At 40.9% G+C, this 18,088-nt stretch overlaps 1 protein-coding gene across 1 annotated transcript in view; it reads left to right on the top strand.

Annotated features, from left to right (window-relative positions):
* LOC124613475 (dynein axonemal heavy chain 6-like) overlaps window positions 1-18,088 on the top strand; it is a 984,594-nt gene that overhangs the window by 451,395 nt on the left and 515,111 nt on the right. The window contains exon 93 of the mRNA XM_047142181.1: window positions 9,835-10,090. Within this exon, the coding sequence (XP_046998137.1) occupies window positions 9,835-10,090 (256 nt within the window). The remainder of the gene's footprint in view (window positions 1-9,834; window positions 10,091-18,088) is intronic.

Here is an 18,088-nt window from a genome sequence, read left to right as displayed (position 1 = left end):
CCTCAGTTACAGATGCCAGTTTGAAGACTGGTTATAGCGCTGCCATCAACAGAAGTTACTGAAAATATGTGAGATGACACAGAAATGTTTAAGGCTGTTGCAAGCAAAACTACAATTTTATTGAACCAAACTTGGCTCAGAAAAAATGTGTTGCATTACTTATTGAACACCTCTCATACTCTAGTGGTTGGGGAGAGAGACAGTGTGATGTATTGGGGCTGAAGAAATTATCATTTATCTGCACCAGAAATTATATGCCCATAAAAATGCACAGGTGTGGGTGCATGTGTGTTGAGAAACTTTGGCAGCTCTGGGACTTTAATCTAGTGTTAATTCCTCTTAGTTTTGGTATGCAGCTTGATATTTACCTTGTCTCACCAAAGACATACAACAATGCTGGTATCGATGCAGTGGTTTTTCTCTCTTCATGTTGACTCCATCTCTGAAAAGGTCGATTTAAAAATCCAAGTCCTTGTCACATCAGGAAGTGGAGAATAGGATATAGCTAGGCAGGAGAATTGAAACTTGCAACTTCCCATATTCATCATCATCATCATCATCTTGGACACTTTCCAGCCTCTGGCCGGGTCTGTAAGGAACATAGGCCTCTCCATCGTCTTCTGTCTTGCCACATCTTTCCATCTTCACCTTGATCCAGTCTTCTCCTTTCTTCTGGATGCATTCCTCTACTCCTTTCAGCCATCTGTCTCTTGGTCTTCCTCTTGGTCTCTTTCCTTCCAGTTTTATCTCGTGTATCCTCTTGGGTATCCTCTTCTCCTCCATTCTCCTAACGTGTCCGTACCATCTCAGCCTTCATTTCTCTATCTCCTCCTGTAATGGTTCCACCTTCATTAACTCTCTGATCCTCTCATTTCTTAACCTGTCTGTCTTTGTCACTCCAATACTGTTTCTCAAGAATTTCATCTCACTAGCTTGTACTTTGCTTTTCTCTCTTCCTTTCATAACTTCGGTTTCTGATGCATATGTGAGGATCAGGAAATTGTATGACTGGTATATACCTTTTTACTGATTTGGGGTACATCCTTGCTCCATATCAGGCTTCTCACAGTCTTCCAAAATGCTTCTGCTTTTCTCCCCAGCTCATTTATTTCTCTGTCGCTTTTTCATCTTCCTGTATCAGGCTTCCTAGGTACTTGAAACTCTCCACTGTCTTCAATCATTCCCCACCAACTGTTATTCCCATTGTTCCTCTCTCCTTCTTTCTTGTTGTGATAATCCTCTCACTCTTACTTATACTAAATTTCATCCCATATTCTTGTACTGTTCATTCTCATATGTCCAACTGCTCTTGTACTTCCTCCTCCTTATTCCCCCAAATGATCAGATCATCTGCAAACACCATAGCTTTCATCTTCCTTTCACCATATTACAACTTAGAATTAACACCATATTGGGTGAGTGCAATTATATATGTGTTTAGCACACCAGCTCAAAGGAGTGAAGGACATTGAGATTGATGGAAAAAAACAAATCAGGTACTTAAAATAATTGATAGTTTTGTTTTCAATTTTCTGTCAGCATAGATATAGTCATACCTCCCTATGATATCTTTGACACATGGCGACAGCATGGATATTTATTTATTGTACAGGCCATTTAAAGAACTTACACAACTCCCCCCACCCTGCGCTGTATACTGGTTTCATCCATTTCACTGGATGTCAGTATAAAGTGGTGGTGCCATTACACTATTTGCATCTGTTTTTACTTTAAACTCTTGGCCTGTCAGGGTACTGAGACCTTTATCGCCAAGTTTTCCTCATTTACTCCCAGACTGTGTCATTACATAACATATATCTCTAATTTTCTTTAATTTACACTTTACAAATTATTACTACTACTATTTACAAAATTTTTATAAGGGTTACATTGACAGGCGTATTTGAATTCAGAGACTGTAGTCTGATTATTGGGATCTGCTATTGCGGCATTGTCCAGTGAACACACATCATGTGACGTATGCTGCACAAGCACCTGAGTTTGTTAAAGCTGTCGTTAAGTTTAGCTGTCCATGAGTGTGCTACAATTTCACTTTTTTACCCAAAGTCAATAAAAGTATTCATCCCATTGCTACAACATGATGTGCTGAGATTGTGTATAGTGGAACCATTGATGCTGTGGTGAGGAAGTTCATCATTTACAGTCCAGGCATTTGTTCCTTCAATAATCCACATTTTTCAGTGGTTGGACAAGGCTCCCAAAGACACACGAATGGGTTCAAGGTAAGTTCCAATGCTTTTAATGTTTTACGTACCCTCTCTGTGGTAGAATGTCTTGTCAATACCCAAGAACACTGAGGATAAAAATATTTATTACTCCCCATCAGTGGCACACATTTTTTAATGGAATAATCACAAAGTTATGGGTTTCAAACCTTCACAATATGTTTGTAGCTCATTTACAGTTATTGGTTCATACATGCAGTCCTATAAAACATATTCAGCTTTACATTGCATCGTGGTTTTTACATTTCATCATTCCTACAATAACCTAAGTATTTACATTTTAAAATACACTGACATGCCTGGTTTGCATATTTCTTAGTCTGTACATATACATTTTCTTATGGTGTTTGCTTTTTTTTCACATAAATATTCTACAAAAATTTACATGAACACTATGCATGAATTATACATTGAATACAGTTAATATTATATACATTCTTGTGATTTTCTGTCATGTAATATCTTTCAGTTTTTACATTATCATTTTTATCACATTTTGCTCTTGGGCATTACCCTTTTGAATCTTCATTTGTCAACAGTCTGATATTCAGTGTCATTTTACTTGAACATTAGACAGGTTGTCATTTTTTTTCAGTCTCATTTTCCAGTATTGACAAAATACTTCTATGCAACATCACATGATATGCATAAATTTTGTGTTCGTACACCACACCTGACTCAAGTATCCATTATTACAAATAAAATAAAATAAATTTCATGTGACTAGGGCCTCCTGTCAAGAAGACCATTCACCGGGTGCAAGTCTTTTTATTTGGCAACACTGAAGCGACTTGCACGTCAGTGGGGATGAAATGATGATGATTAGGGCAATACAACACCCAGTCTCAGAGCGGAGAAAATCTCCGACCCAGCTGTCACGCTGACCACTCAGCTACCTGGGGTGGACATTGTTACAGATGTGGAGGAAGGAGAGCTTCATAACTTGAAATTGCAAGAAGCCTAAATAACTTCACTTATCTATGCCTCTGACAAGTTCATTAGGTTGTATCTACTCATCTAAAGGAGATGTTAAGGGCAGGAGAAGCATTCATTTTTGTTCTACCACTGCAATCCTTTGTTCATCATGAACTATTGAGTACATGACTCTCTACTCATGTTAATCCACTGTTTACAATCTACTGGTACATTCTCACAGTACAGTATTGTCTTGTACAAGTGCCATCATCAACTGTAAACAGTGTACTTCAGTCTCAGTGACTTATAATTCCTTTTGCTACATGCTATCATTCTTATCTATTCTGTTGTGCATGAGTATGTATCAGCAAGAATTGTGCCAATGAACAAGTGTAAAACAATGTTGACAGTATGTCATCTCCCATGTACACTTATATACATGTTTAGTGCATAAATTCATGTAAATCTTTGTGTGGGTAGAGCCCTGTAACCTCACCACTGTTTAAGTATGCTAACTTATAGGCTCCTGTGTAAGGAATTTTTGGTATAACAAATGGCCCTGTGTACAGCAGTGACCACTTGTGATTCAACTTGCCATACTTTCTTGAATTTGGATGGGTCCTAAGGAGTACTTGTTGTCCTTTAATGTTGTCAAAATCAGTTTTGTATTACTTGGTTCATAACCAGGGGTGGTTATTCTGTAGAAAATTCAATAGAGCATCACTATTGAAAAGCTGCTGTGCTATAAATTTTTTAAAGAAAGATACTAATCCAAGCTATCCCTTCAACTGTTTCTTATTTTGAGGTAAAGGTCAGTTTCTGCTAGCATTGAGCTTCTTAGGGACTGGAAATATGCCTTGAGGTGATATTATGAGTCCAAATAATTTAGTCCTTTCATTACCAAAATGTGACATCATTAAGTTGACTGACTCCATGTTCTGCAAACCTGTACATGACTTGAGTGAAGAGCCTTAAGTGTTCTGACCATGTGGAGGTAGCAGTCAATAAATCATCAACATATGCAGTGACCCTACTTAACAATTCACATCCTAAGACTCAGTCCAAAGCAGAAATAAACACACCTGCACTGACATTTACACCAAAAGAAAAAACACAGAACTCATAATACACTCCTGGAAATTGAAATAAGAACACCGTGAATTCATTGTCCCAGGAAGGGGAAACTTTATTGACACATTCCTGGGGTCAGATACATCACATGATCACACTGACAGAACCACAGGCACATAGACACAGGCAACAGAGCATGCACAATGTCGGCAATAGTACAGTGTATATCCACCTTTCGCAGCAATGCAGGCTGCTATTCTCCCATGGAGTCGATCGTAGAGATGCTGGATGTAGTCCTGTGGAACGGCTTGCCATGCCATTTCCACCTGGCGCCTCAGTTGGACCAGCGTTCGTGCTGGACGTGCAGACCGCGTGAGACGACGCTTCATCCAGTCCCAAACATGCTCAATGGGGGACAGATCCGGAGATCTTGCTGGCCAGGGTAGTTGACGTACACCTTCTAGAGCACGTTGGGTGGCACGGGATACATGCGGACGTGCATTGTCCTGTTGGAACAGCAAGTTCCCTTGCCGGTCTAGGAATGGTAGAACGATGGGTTCGATGACGGTTTGGATGTACCGTGCACTATTCAGTGTTCCCTCGACGATCACCAGTGGTGTACGGCCAGTGTAGGAGATCGCTCCCCACACCATGATGCCGGGTGTTGGCCCTGTGTGCCTCGGTCGTATGCAATCCTGACTGTGGCGCTCACCTGCACGACGCCAAACACGCATACGACCATCATTGGCACCAAGGCAGAAGCGACTCTCATTGCTGAAGGCGACACGTCTCCATTCGTCCCTCCATTCACGCCTGTCGCGACACCACTGGAGGCGGGCTGCACGATGTTGGGGCATGAGCGGAAGACGGCCTAACGGTGGGCGGGACCGTAGCCCAGCTTCATGGAGACGGTTGCGAATGGTCCTCGCCGATACCCCAGGAGCAACAGTGTCCCTAATTTGCTGGGAAGTGGCGGTGCGGTCCCCTACGGCACTGCGTAGGATCCTACGGTCTTGGCGTGCATCCGTGCGTCGCTGCGGTCCGGTCCCAGGTCGACGGGCACGTGCACCTTCCGCCGACCACTGGCGACAACATCGATGTACTGTGGAGACCTCATGCCCCACGTGTTGAGCAATTCGGCGGTACGTCCACCCGGCCTCCCGCATGCCCACTATACGCCCTCGCTCAAAGTCCGTCAACTGCACATACGGTTCACATCCACGCTGTCACGGCATGCTACCAGTGTTAAAGACTGCGATGTAGCTCCGTATGCCACGGCAAACTGGCTGACACTGACGGCGGCGGTGCACAAATGCTGCGCAGCTAGCGCCATTCGACGGCCAACACCGCGGTTCCTGGTGTGTCCGCTGTGCCGTGTGTGTGATCATTGCTTGTACAGCCCTCTCGCAGTGTCCGGAGCAAGTATGGTGGGTCTGACACACCGGTGTCAATGTGTTCTTTTTTGCATTTCCAGGAGTGTAGATTCTGCCATCACGTACAAAGGCAGTATTCTTAAGGCTATCTTTATGTATTCCAATTTGCCAGTATGAGGCTTAGAGAGCTATTATGGTGAGGTTATTAACATTATGTAATGTTAGAAGTTGTTCTTCCAGATTCTCAGGTCATGTTCTGCAAGGCACAGTAATCTTATTTATGTCTCGTGCATTGAGCATGAGGTGGACACTACCATCTGATTTACTAATGGCCAAAATGGGTCTACAGTATGGAGATAAGGATGGTTGTATTATTTCCAAATTTAAGATGCTATTGATCTCTTTCCTGGCAGCCTCCTTCATGGCTCATAGAATGTAATAAGACAAAAAGCAGAAGGTTTTGTGTGGGTACCTGTATTTTGTATTTGTATCTTCTGATTATGCCAGGGCATCATTCAAAAGTATGAGCATAACATATTAAAAGCTCCTGCAGTTCTTTGTATATTTACAAATATGACAGCAGGATAGAAGAACTGAATTCAAAATCAGTAGTATGTTTTGGTTTGTTTCTCTGGTGTTTGACTTGACTGGATTTGCTGAATATTGTTTGTTGTTCACAACAAAGTGACACTTCCCCTTACCAATGTCAATTTGAGCTTGGTTCTTCCTAAAGGTGTCCATGCCGATCAGGCGGTTTACTATTAGCCTTTCACCCTGTGTGTAACCTACCACAAAGCGTATCTTCTGTGGGAAAATGTTCTAGATGCCTCTTATGAACATGACTGTGGAAAAAAAAGTCAGAAACTTCTCATGTCATAATAAGCTTTCATTCACGAGCAATGTAGAAAGGTGCACAGCTCTGTCTGCTGCTGATGTGGCATTGTTTCAATATATCAGATCATATCCCAAATACCTCTGCATGACAGGGACAGAAGTTGGCAGTGCCTGCTACATGATATAGTTGCAAACTATTTCACCTGACAGGTTAGGATTCAAGTGCAAATAGATGTTCAGATTATATATCCTGTCTGTTGACACCTGATAGCTTGGTGCTGAATGTTCCCTTTCCTTTTCAATGGTACTAATGATGTTAGTCCATGATTTTTCCTCCACTGCTTTGAACCGTTGATCCATTTCAGCTCTGAGTTCTGTGTTTTGTACCATCATCCATTCCTTGATCACATCTACATAACATTTGTGTTCCTGGACTATCTTCTGTGCCAGGATGCTGCCTGGGTCTAGCACACCAGCATTGACTTTGTCCTTTATTTCCTTAATGTTTTTATCAATCCTTTCTTGCTCATTTCTCATGAACTGAGTATTTCAACTTATGCTACCTAGATGCAGCGACAGGTCTTGCACCTGTCCAGGTAGACCTTTATACTCAGTTTGCAGCCCATCAGTGGTACCTACAAGTGTATTTATATTCTGGCACAACTGTGGCTTCTCCTGTTGCATTTTTGTCTGGGTCTCAGATACCTCCTTCACCTTTTCCACAAACTGTTCTTGTGTCTCACCTGCTGATGACACTTTTTGGCTTAAATTATTTATATCTTGTGATAAATCAGTGAGCAATTATGTTTTTAGGTCTTTCCACATACTTAACAAGTTTATCCAATAATTCATTTCAAATATCAGCTGCAAATCCTTTGCCAAGTCATTCAGCTGTGGTGTTATGCTGGAGTTGAAAGCATCAAGAGTTTCATTCTTCTGTTCAAATAATTTCTTTTGTGTATCTGTCTGTTATTTTGAAATATCATTAAGTTTTCTGGCAGGTAAAGAATAATTTCATATATACATGCTGTGTGTGTTACATTTCCCAAGGGGAAAAAATATTCCCTGGAGAAAATTATGACCCTGTCTAATTTACTGTCATCATTGTATCAATTTGAGTAATAATGTTACTTACATCTGTGTCCATATTAATTGAAAAATTAATTGGTCGTCATTACTGTGACCGAAATTTTCTGTTTCAATTTCATTTGTTGACATATCTATGTCAGCAACATCTTGTGGCTATCTGGCAATGGACTGGCAACAATGTGCCAATTGTGCATACTCATTTTTTGATAATTTTAAAAAAAATGACAAAATAATTGAATACTTTTGAAAATGAAATATTCTGTTTGCAATAGTGATGATACCACTATGAAACCTATTCAGTTGGTCCTCACTAACATGTTTCAAAATACATTGCCAATAAAACTCAGTTGTATACAGACAGTTTCTCTCCCTAAAATTAATTTTCTTTCCAAGTGTCTTCGTATTTTGTGAGAATTCTGCAGTTTGGGAATTGGGTTAGGGAAGGTACTATGATCACTATTGGTAGAGATACTACTAAATACAGTCATGCACTCAATATATCATGAATTTTCCTACCTTTTTGTCGGCTTTTTCACGCCTTCCAGCATTAATTCTCCAATTGATTATATTTACTCTTTTGCACATTATGTGATTTCCATCTGTATTATGAAAGCATAGTAATCCCATTCATGAAACAGAGAAACACAACAATTAATTTAATGGAAAATGTACTAAATTATATAATTATTTTAAATTATTAAAAGCTGCCCTTGTATAGGTCACCAGATATAATGGTTGGGGAGAGAGAGAGTGTGAATTATTGAGAGGTGAAGTAATTATCATGTAGCTACATTAGAAATTATATGCCTAGAAGCACATACAGGTATGGACATGTGTGTGTTAAGAAATGTTTTGGAAGTTCTGCAACATTAATACATTGATAATTCCTTGTAGTTTTGGTGTGCAGCTTGGTATTTACCTTGTCTCCCCAATGATGCACAACAATGCCGGTGTGGCTGTGATGACTATTCTCTTTTCATGTTGAGTTCATCTCAAAAAAAAAAAAAAAAAAAAAAAAAAAGAAGTCCATTTATAAACACAAGTCCTCGCTACATTGGGAAGTGGAGAATAGGATAACTAAGTACAAGAACAAGAACTTGTGACTTCTGCATATTATAACTTTAAATTAACACCCTACTGGGAAAGCACAATTACATACTTCTTTATTGTGCCACCTCGAAGGATAAGCAGACAACGAGATCGGTGAAGAAAAAAAAGTGCTATATAAAATAATTGATAGCTTTTTTTTTTTTTTTTTTTTTTTTTTTTTTTTTTTTTTTTTTTTTTTTTTTTTTTCAATTTTCTCTCAGTATATATATAATCGTGCCTCCCTACGATAGCTTTGCCACACAGGGATGGCATGAATATTTATTTATATGTGTAGGCCATTTAAAGAACCTACACAAATACATAGACAGAGCTATCACGGTGAACCACATTCTCTTCTATGGCAAGTGGCAATTCATAAATGACCAGAGAGAGAATACCCATGCTTCTAATTGCCAGAGTCTTTTACTGAACAGACACATTCGTCTCTATAAATTGTGTGTGCTCATTACCTGCTCATCAAAGTTTTGATTAATATGATGTGAATATTAATGGCTGACGGATGGGCACACAGAATACTTCAGACCGTACATACTTCCCATGAGACAGCGTTATTGATATTCTTGTACATTATACCATAATGGGGTGAATTCTGGTTTGATTCTTTTGAAAATAACAGAGCTTATTTCCTTCCCTGTCTTTGCCCAAATCAAGCTGGTGTGCCAGAGCTCATGAACCCTTTGTCAATGGAACAAACCCTGGTCTACGTTCATTTTTACAACAAATTTCCAACAGAGAAAGCCCTACTATGCTTGAAAAAAGCAGTTTATGGAGAAGAAGTATTTTATTTATTTCATTTTAATATTTCTTGTGCAGGTTCAATAAATACAGTATGTCAAGCTAAATTATTATTTTATCTATTTATGCTAGTGTAATACGATTGCTTAAAAATTTAGTGCAAGTTTACATAATTTTTCTGTGCAGCTCTGCAAATTATTGCGTTATTTATAGCTTATTATCCATATGAATACCCACTTAAGTAAAGTGTTACGTTCTTTTTGTCCTAATAATGTCAACTTCTAGAAACTCAAGCCACAATTGTTTCACTTGAAAAGGAAGATATGAGTTTGTGGTTATACTGGTCAGACTATTTACTGAAAGCTGGTTAACGACTATTCAGTTATTGTCTGAGTTACATTAATTATAGTAACTGAATTTCCAATTTTTTTTTGTATTTACACCCATTTATTTGTTGAAAGGTGTTGGGAAATCTGTCATTGCTAAAGAGGTTCTGAACAAATTGTTAGCACAAGGAGATCATATTACTGTGGCACTGAATTTTTCTGCCCAGACAAGCAGTGGCCGCACACAAGAAATATTTGAAGCTAAGTTGGAGCGAAGAAAAAAAACTGTGCTGGGCCCTCCACTTGGCAAAAAACTTGTTTTCTTTGTGGATGATGTCAACATGCCAAAGCTGGACACCTATGGTGCCCAGCCTCCAATTGAATTATTAAGGTAAATTTTATCCTAATAAATACTTTACAGCATGAATTTCATTAACATTTTGTAACTGTTCTATTTAAAATGAGTTACATGTATTTTCTAAAGCTATATCTGAAACATTATGATTGAATCTTGTATCACTAATAGATGAACAACATTGAAAACATCTATAATAAACTCTTTATGTCCCTTTACCTCATCCATTTTTTTTTCAAGAAATGCAGCTACAATTTCTCAAATGTCATCTAGTGTCTTCCGAAACAACAGTGCAGGCACATTAATTTAATCATCCCCTACAGTGAATGAAGAACTGTCACAGATGAACTAACGTTTACCTCGAAGTGTGGTCATAGAGAGACTTTTAAGAGACCATTAAAGTTGCAAATTAAATAATCTCCAAGGTATAGAATCTTACAATAAGGCACCATGATGATTCTGTGATAGTTTTGATTTGAACAATGACAGTGGAAAAATGAGGGGTGCACTAAGAGCAGTTCTATTGAATTTTATATAGATACAATCAAATATAAAATTAAGGGTCACAATTAAAACATGGGAAGCTGGATGATTTCATGTTATGAGTATTGTGAGAAGTACATAGAACTGAAAACTTTGTGCCTGAAAGATGGTAAGATATGACAGACACTAAAGAACATTTGTTGCAGATATATATTAGAGGATTAATAAATAAAATCAGTTAACTTCTGGTCTGTTCAAATGAAACCTCTATCTCTTTCTGAGCCTTGTCTCGCAGCTACGCAGGGTCAGTCATGGTTAATCGGATGTGGATTGTTAAGTTTTTAAGGGGTGGATGGACGCCCTTCCTGTTGCCAACTGCCAACCTCCCCCCTTCCCCCCCCTTCCCCCCTGAAGGAATTAGTGTACCCCTGCTGTCTGCATCTAGTATAAGCTGCAAGTCATGTAACTGAGACAAAATGTGGGGACCAACCCAGTATTTACCGAGGAGGATGTGGAAAACCGCCTAAACACCACAGCCAGGCCGGCTGGCACACCAGCCCTTCATCATTAATCTGCCAGGCGGATTCAATCTGGGGCCAGCGCACCTACTCGAGTCCAGGAGCAGCACGTTAGTACTCTCGGCTACCCTGGCAGGTATCTGTTCAAATGAAATATGATATGCTTATCACTTACATGTGCATACACTACTCTGCAAAAACGAAATAGACATGTAATATATTAACTACTTGGTGGAAATGATTGGGAGTGTGGGAGCATTTGCCATAGGTCTTCCAGTCATGCACAGAAAGCTGGACATCACATATCGTGAGGTCAGCATGAATCTAGCAAAAAATGGGGCTGGTCTCACAACATAAGGCAGCTGAAGGAATGACAGGAAAAGACATTATGTGTTGGTCAGCTAGTGGTTACAGTGCACTGTGGTGTTATTCTTTATTACATCATGCCCCTGAGGCAATATTTGGGTGATTTCACATAGGGAAGAATTATAGGGAAACTGAAAGATGACAAAGTGTGCCAAGTACAGCCCATGAGTTTGGTATTGCTCACAGCACAGTTTCATATTAATGGGGAGCATTGTAAACCAAACGTACTGCTGTCAAAAGGAATGGAGGTGGTCAACCACAGTCAACTACAGCTGCATATGAGCACTACATTATGCAGCAGGCAACAAGGGACCCAAGTCAAACTCCTGGTGCAATTGCAATCACATTTAACAGGACTGCAAGGCACACAGTCCCTGATTCAACAGTGGTATGACATCTACATGGGGGTGTATGTTGTAGTATTGCATTGACACTCACACATTGGTAACACTATTTGTGATGGTTCTGTGAGCATAGGAACTGGACCAACAAGGAGTGGGGTCATGTGCTCTTCTAAATTCAGAGCTGCAGAGTGTGCTCCCTGCCGTCGTTGGATAAGCAGCTGCAGCAGCAAGTCGTATACTCCTAGCTCACTCATTTGTTACATAGTTTCATTCTTAATTTCTTTACGTGTTTTTGGTACTTGCATTGTTTAATTCATAGATTTCAAGCGTATTATAGTATTTGAGAGTTGTAGCAACGCGTGTTAGTACCTGAATAGTGTAAATTCGCGTAGTCGTTTGTCTTCTGTTTTTGTTTTGAACGGCCAGTGTCGGTTGGTCACAGTCAGTGTGCTCCCTCCCGCCGTTGGATAAGCAGCTGCAGCAGCAAGTCGTATACTCCTAGCTCACTCATTTGTTACATAGTTTAATTCTTAATTTCTTTGCATGTTTTTGGTACTTGCATTGTTTAATTCATAAATTTCGGGCGTATTATAGTATTTGAGAGTTGTAGCATCGTGTTTTAGTACCTGAATAGTGTAAATTCGCGTAGGCGTTTGTCTCCTGTTTTTGTTTTGAACGGCCAGTGTCGGTTGGTCACAGTTAGTGTGCTCCTTGCCGCCGTTGGATAAGCAGCTGCAGCAGCAAGTCGTATACTCCTAGCTCACTCATTTGTTACATAGTTTAATTCTTAATTTCTTTGCGTGTTTTTGGTACTTGCATTGTTTAATTCGTAAATTTCGGGCATATTATAGTATTTGAGAGTTGTAGCATCGCGTTTTAGTACCTGAATAGTGTAAATTCGCGTAGTCTCCTTCCGCCACCGAGCAGTGTCAGCAGTGCGCAAGTAGCAGCATTACTGCATTTACTAGGCAATCTTGTATTTTAATAACCGTTTAAATTTTGTCGATTTGTTTGCGCTCTCTGTAGATTAGTTCAGACGTTCTTTGCAAAACAGTTTTTAGCATGGATAGGGACTGCAACTGCTGTGTTCGGATGCAGGCTGAGTTGGCATCCCTTCGCTCCCAGCTTGAGGCAGTGTTGGCTTCGGTCACACAGCTTGAGGCTGTTGCCAATGGGCATCACTGTGGGGGTCCGGATGGGGGTTTGTCGGGGATGGCCAGCTCGTCCCACGCATCCCCCGATCGGACTACGACTGTGGTTGCCCGGGATACTGCCCGCATTGAGGCTGATCCCTCACCTGTGGTAGAGTGGGAGGTCGTCTCAAGGTGTGGCAGGGGGCGAAAGACATTCCGGAGGGCTGAACGGAAGGCCTCTCCAGTTTGTCTGACGAACCGGTTTCAGGCTCTGTCTCAGGCTGATACTGATCTTCGGCCTGACATGGCTGCTTGTCCTGTTCCAGAGGTTGCCCCTCAGTCTGCAAGATCCGGGCAGTCGCAGAGGGTGGGCTTACTGGTAGTTGGGAGCTCCAACGTCAGGCGCGTAATGGGGCCCCTTAGGGAAATGGCAGCAGGAGAGGGGAAGAAAACCAATGTGCACTCCGTGTGCATACTGGGGGGAGTCATTCCAGATGTGGAAAGGGTCCTTCCGGATGCCATGAAGGGTACAGGGTGCACCCATCTGCAGGTGGTCGCTCATGTCGGCACCAATGATGTGTGTCGCTATGGATCGGAGGAAATCCTCTCTGGCTTCCGGCGGCTATCTGATTTGGTGAAGACTGCCAGTCTCGCTAGTGGGATGAAAGCAGAGCTCACCATCTGCAGCATCGTCGACAGGACTGACTGCGGACCTTTGGTACAGAGCCGAGTGTAGGGTCTGAATCAGAGGCTGAGAAGGTTCTGTGACCGTGTGGGCTGCAGATTCCTCGAATTGCACCATAGGGTGGTGGGGTTTCGGGTTCCGCTGGATAGGTCAGGAGTCCACTACACGCAACAAGCGGCTACACAGGTAGCAGGGGTTGTGTGGTGTGGGCTGGGCGGTTTTTTTAGGTTAGATGGCCTTGGGCAAGTACAGAAAGGGCAACAGCCTCAACGGGTGCGGGGCAAAGTCAGGACATGCGGGGACCAAGCAGCAATCGGAATTGTAATTGTCAACTGTCGAAGCTGCATTGGTAAAGTACCAGAACTTCAAGCGCTGATAGAAAGCACCGAAGCTGGAATCGTTATAGGTACAGAAAGCTGGCTTAAGCCAGAGATAAATTCTGTCGAAATTTTTACAAAGGTACAGACGGTGTTTAGAAAGGATAGATTGCATGCAACCGGTGGTGGAGTGTCCGTCGCTGTTAGTAGTAGTTTATCCTGTAGTGAAGTAGAAGTGGATAGTTCCTGTGAATTATTATGGGTGGAGGTTACACTCAACAACCGAGCTAGGTTAATAATTGGCTCCTTTTACCAACCTCCCGACTCAGCAGCATTAGTGGCAGAACAACTGAGAGAAAATTTGGAATACATTTCACATAAATTTTCTCAGCATGTTATAGTCTTAGGTGGAGATTTCAATTTACCAGATATAGACTGGGACACTCAGATGTTTAGGACGGATGGTAGGGACAGAGCATCGAGTGACATTATACTGAGTGCACTATCCGAAAATTACCTCGAGCAATCAAACAGAGAACCGAATCATGGAGATAACATCTTGGACCTACTGATAACAAACAGACCCGAACTTTTCGACTCTTTAAGTGCAGAACAGGGAATCAGTGATCATAAGGCCGTTGCAGCATCCCTGAATATGGAAGTTAATAGGAATATAAAAAAAGGGAGGAAGGTTTATCTGTTTAGCAAGAGTAATAGAAGGCAGATTTCAGACTACCTAACAGATCAAAATGAAAATTTCTGTTCCGACACTGACAATGTTGAGTGTTTATGGAAAAAGTTCAAGGCAATCGTAAAATGCGTTTTAGACAGGTACGTGCCGAGTAAAACTGTGAGGGACGGGAAAAACCCACCGTGGTACAATAACAAAGTTAGGAAACTACTGCGGAAGCAAAGAGAGCTTCACTCCAAGTTTAAACGCAGCCAAAACCTCTCAGACAAACAGAAGCTAAACGATGTCAAAGTTAGCGTAAGGAGGTCTATGCGTGAAGCGTTCAGTGAATTCGAAAGTAAAATTCTATGAACCGACTTGACAGAAAATCCTAGGAAGTTCTGGTCTTACGTTAAATCAGTAAGTGGCTCGAAACAGCATATCCAGACACTCCGGGATGATGATGGCATTGAAACAGAGGATGACATGCGTAAAGCTGAAATACTAAACACCTTTTTCCAAAGCTGTTTCACAGAGGAAGACCGCACTGCAATTCCTTCTCTAAATCCTCGCACAAACGAAAAAATGGCTGACATCGAAATAAGTGTCCAAGGAATAGAAAAGCAACTGGAATCACTCAATAGAGGAAAGTCCACTGGACCTGACGGGATACCAATTCGATTCTACACAGAGTACGCGAAAGAACTTGCCCCCCTTCTAACAGCTGTGTACCGCAAGTCTCTAGAGGAATGGAGGGTTCCAAATGATTGGAAAAGAGCACAGGTAGTCCCAGTCTTCAAGAAGGGTCGTCGAGCAGTTGCGCAAAACTATAGACCTTTATCTCTGACGTCGATCTGTTGTAGAATTTTAGAACATGTTTTTTGCTCGAGTATCATGTCGTTTTTGGAAACCCAGAATCTACTATGTAGGAATCAACATGGATTCCGGAAACAGCGATCGTGTGAGACCCAACTCGCTTTATTTGTTCATGAGACCCAGAAAATATTAGATACAGGCTCCCAGGTAGATGCTATTTTTCTTGACTTCCGGAAGGCGTTCGATACAGTTCCGCACTGTCGCCTGATAAACAAAGTAAGAGCCTACGGAATATCAGACCAGCTGTGTGGCTGGATTGAAGAGTTTTTAGCAAACAGAACACAGCATGTTGTTATCAATGGAGAGACGTCTACAGACGTTAAAGTAACCTCTGGCGTGCCACAGGGGAGTGTTATGGGACCATTGCTTTTCACAATATATACAAATGACCTAGTAGATAGTGTCGGAAGTTCCATGTGGCTTTTTGCGGATGATGCTGTAGTATACAGAGAAGTTGCAGCATTAGAAAATTGTAGCGAAATGCAGGAAGATCTGCAGCGGATAGGCACTTGTTGCAGGGAGTGGCAACTGTCCCTTAACATAGACAAGTGTAATGTATTGCGAATACATTCTAAGAAGGATCCTTTATTGTATGATTATATGATAGCGGAACAAACACTGGTAGCAGTTACTTCTGTAAAATATCTGGGAGTATGCGTGCAGAACGATTTGAAGTGGAGTGATCATATAAAATTAATTGTTGGTAAGGCGGGTACCAGGTTGAGATTCATTGGGAGAGTGCTTAGAAAATGTAGTCCATCAACAAAGGAGGTGGCTTACAAAACTCTCGTTCGACCTATACTTGAGTATTGCTCATCAGTGTGGGATCCGTACCAGATCGGTTTGACGGAGGAGATAGAGAAGATCCAAAGAAGAGCGGCACGTTTCGTCACAGGGTTATTTGGTAACCATGATAGCGTTATGGAGATGTTTAATAAACTCAAGTGGCAGACTCTGCAAGAGAGGCGCTCTGCATCGCGGTGTAGATTGCTCGCCAGGTTTCGAGAGGGTGCGTTTCTGGATGAGGTATCGAATATATTGCTTCCCCCTACTTATACATCCCGAGGAGATCACGAATGTAAAATTAGAGAGATTAGAGCGCGCACGGAGGCTTTCAGACAGTCGTTCTTCCCGCGAACCATATGCGACTGGAACAGGAAAGGGAGGTAATGACAGTGGCACGTAAAATGCCCTCCGTCACACGCCTTTGGGTGGCTTGCGGAGTATAAATGTAGATGTAGAACTGGACCAACAAGGAGTGGGGTCATGTGCTCTTCTAAATTCAGAGCAGATTCAGTCTGAGTAGTGATTTTGGATGTACTCTCATATGTTGAGAGACAGAAACACAAAATTCACCCATGAACTATGTCAAACATGGTCATTCTAGTGGTCCAGGTGTTGTGTTGTGGGGAAGCATAATGTTGCATGGGTACACTGACCTCCAGATCTTTATACATGGTACACTCACCAGTCAGTTATTCTGACACTGTGTTCCTTCCCCACATATGTGTTTCAGGTGTGCACGCAGCCCTGATTTCATTTTTATGAGTAGCATTGTGCAACTGCACAGAACAGCATGAGTGGAGGAGCTCTTGGAACAAGAAGATATTCAGTAAATGTTCTACCCTTCCCATTTCCCCTACTTAGATCCCATTGAGCATGTGTGGAATGCATTGTGAAGAAGTATTGCAGAATGTCCATTCATATTTTACCAAAGACCAGCCAGCAATTGTCAACCATGCTCTAGGAAGAATGGAACAGCCTATCACACGAACTCCTTACAAACCTTGTGTTCAGTATGGGAGCACATCAGATAACATGAATTACCACCATGAGTCATAGTGACTTCAGTGTAATTTTTGTCTTTGAATAAAAATGTAATTTCTGTTTGTCTCATTACATATTTCTTTCAGCTACCTTCTGTACTGTTATGTAGCCATTCTTTCTATGTATGTTCCAAGTTTCATCAAGCTATGGCAGTGACACATCATGTGAAAGTTACTTTTGTCCTTAAGTTTAGCACACCACAGTATATTTGTCCACTAAAATAGGAATACTGAATATCAATGGATGTAATCTGACATTCTGTTACTGCAGGTCAGGTATAAAGAAAGAAGAAGCTGCCATTTTCATTAATAAACAATACAAACATAAAAACATTGACACTCTTAGCTTATAAGTGATTAGTATTTCAAAGAGTGTGCTGCAGAAGTAACACTTCATAAATATTGATTCTAATAGTCACAATATATAGGGCTCCAACTGATAATTATTAGTTATTAATAAACCAAGTTGATGCATTACTAAAATTTTTACCTTCAAAGTGGAATGAGATAATGTTAGGAAGAATATAAATTTAGGTTTTGAAAGACTATCAGTTCTTATTTATCACATTTGAAAGATTTGTAGACATACCAACATTGCAGAGTCATAGTGTAAATACTGTAGTTGATGGTCTCTTAGATCATAATAATCAACTGTTGATACTTAACATTAGTATGCATGACATAAATAAAAATAAATGGAAAATGCAAGGGTAATGAATGAAATGAGGATGGAAAAATTCAAGAAGTACTTGCAAAAAAGACTGAAAATGTTAACACTAAAACTTGGGTTTCATGAAAACTGTAGTGTATTGTTTA

This window comes from Schistocerca americana, chromosome 4 (genome assembly GCF_021461395.2).
Source record: "Schistocerca americana isolate TAMUIC-IGC-003095 chromosome 4, iqSchAmer2.1, whole genome shotgun sequence".
In the NCBI taxonomy this organism is placed as follows: Eukaryota; Metazoa; Arthropoda; class Insecta; order Orthoptera; family Acrididae; genus Schistocerca; species Schistocerca americana.
This window is presented reverse-complemented; position numbering and strand designations above follow the sequence as displayed.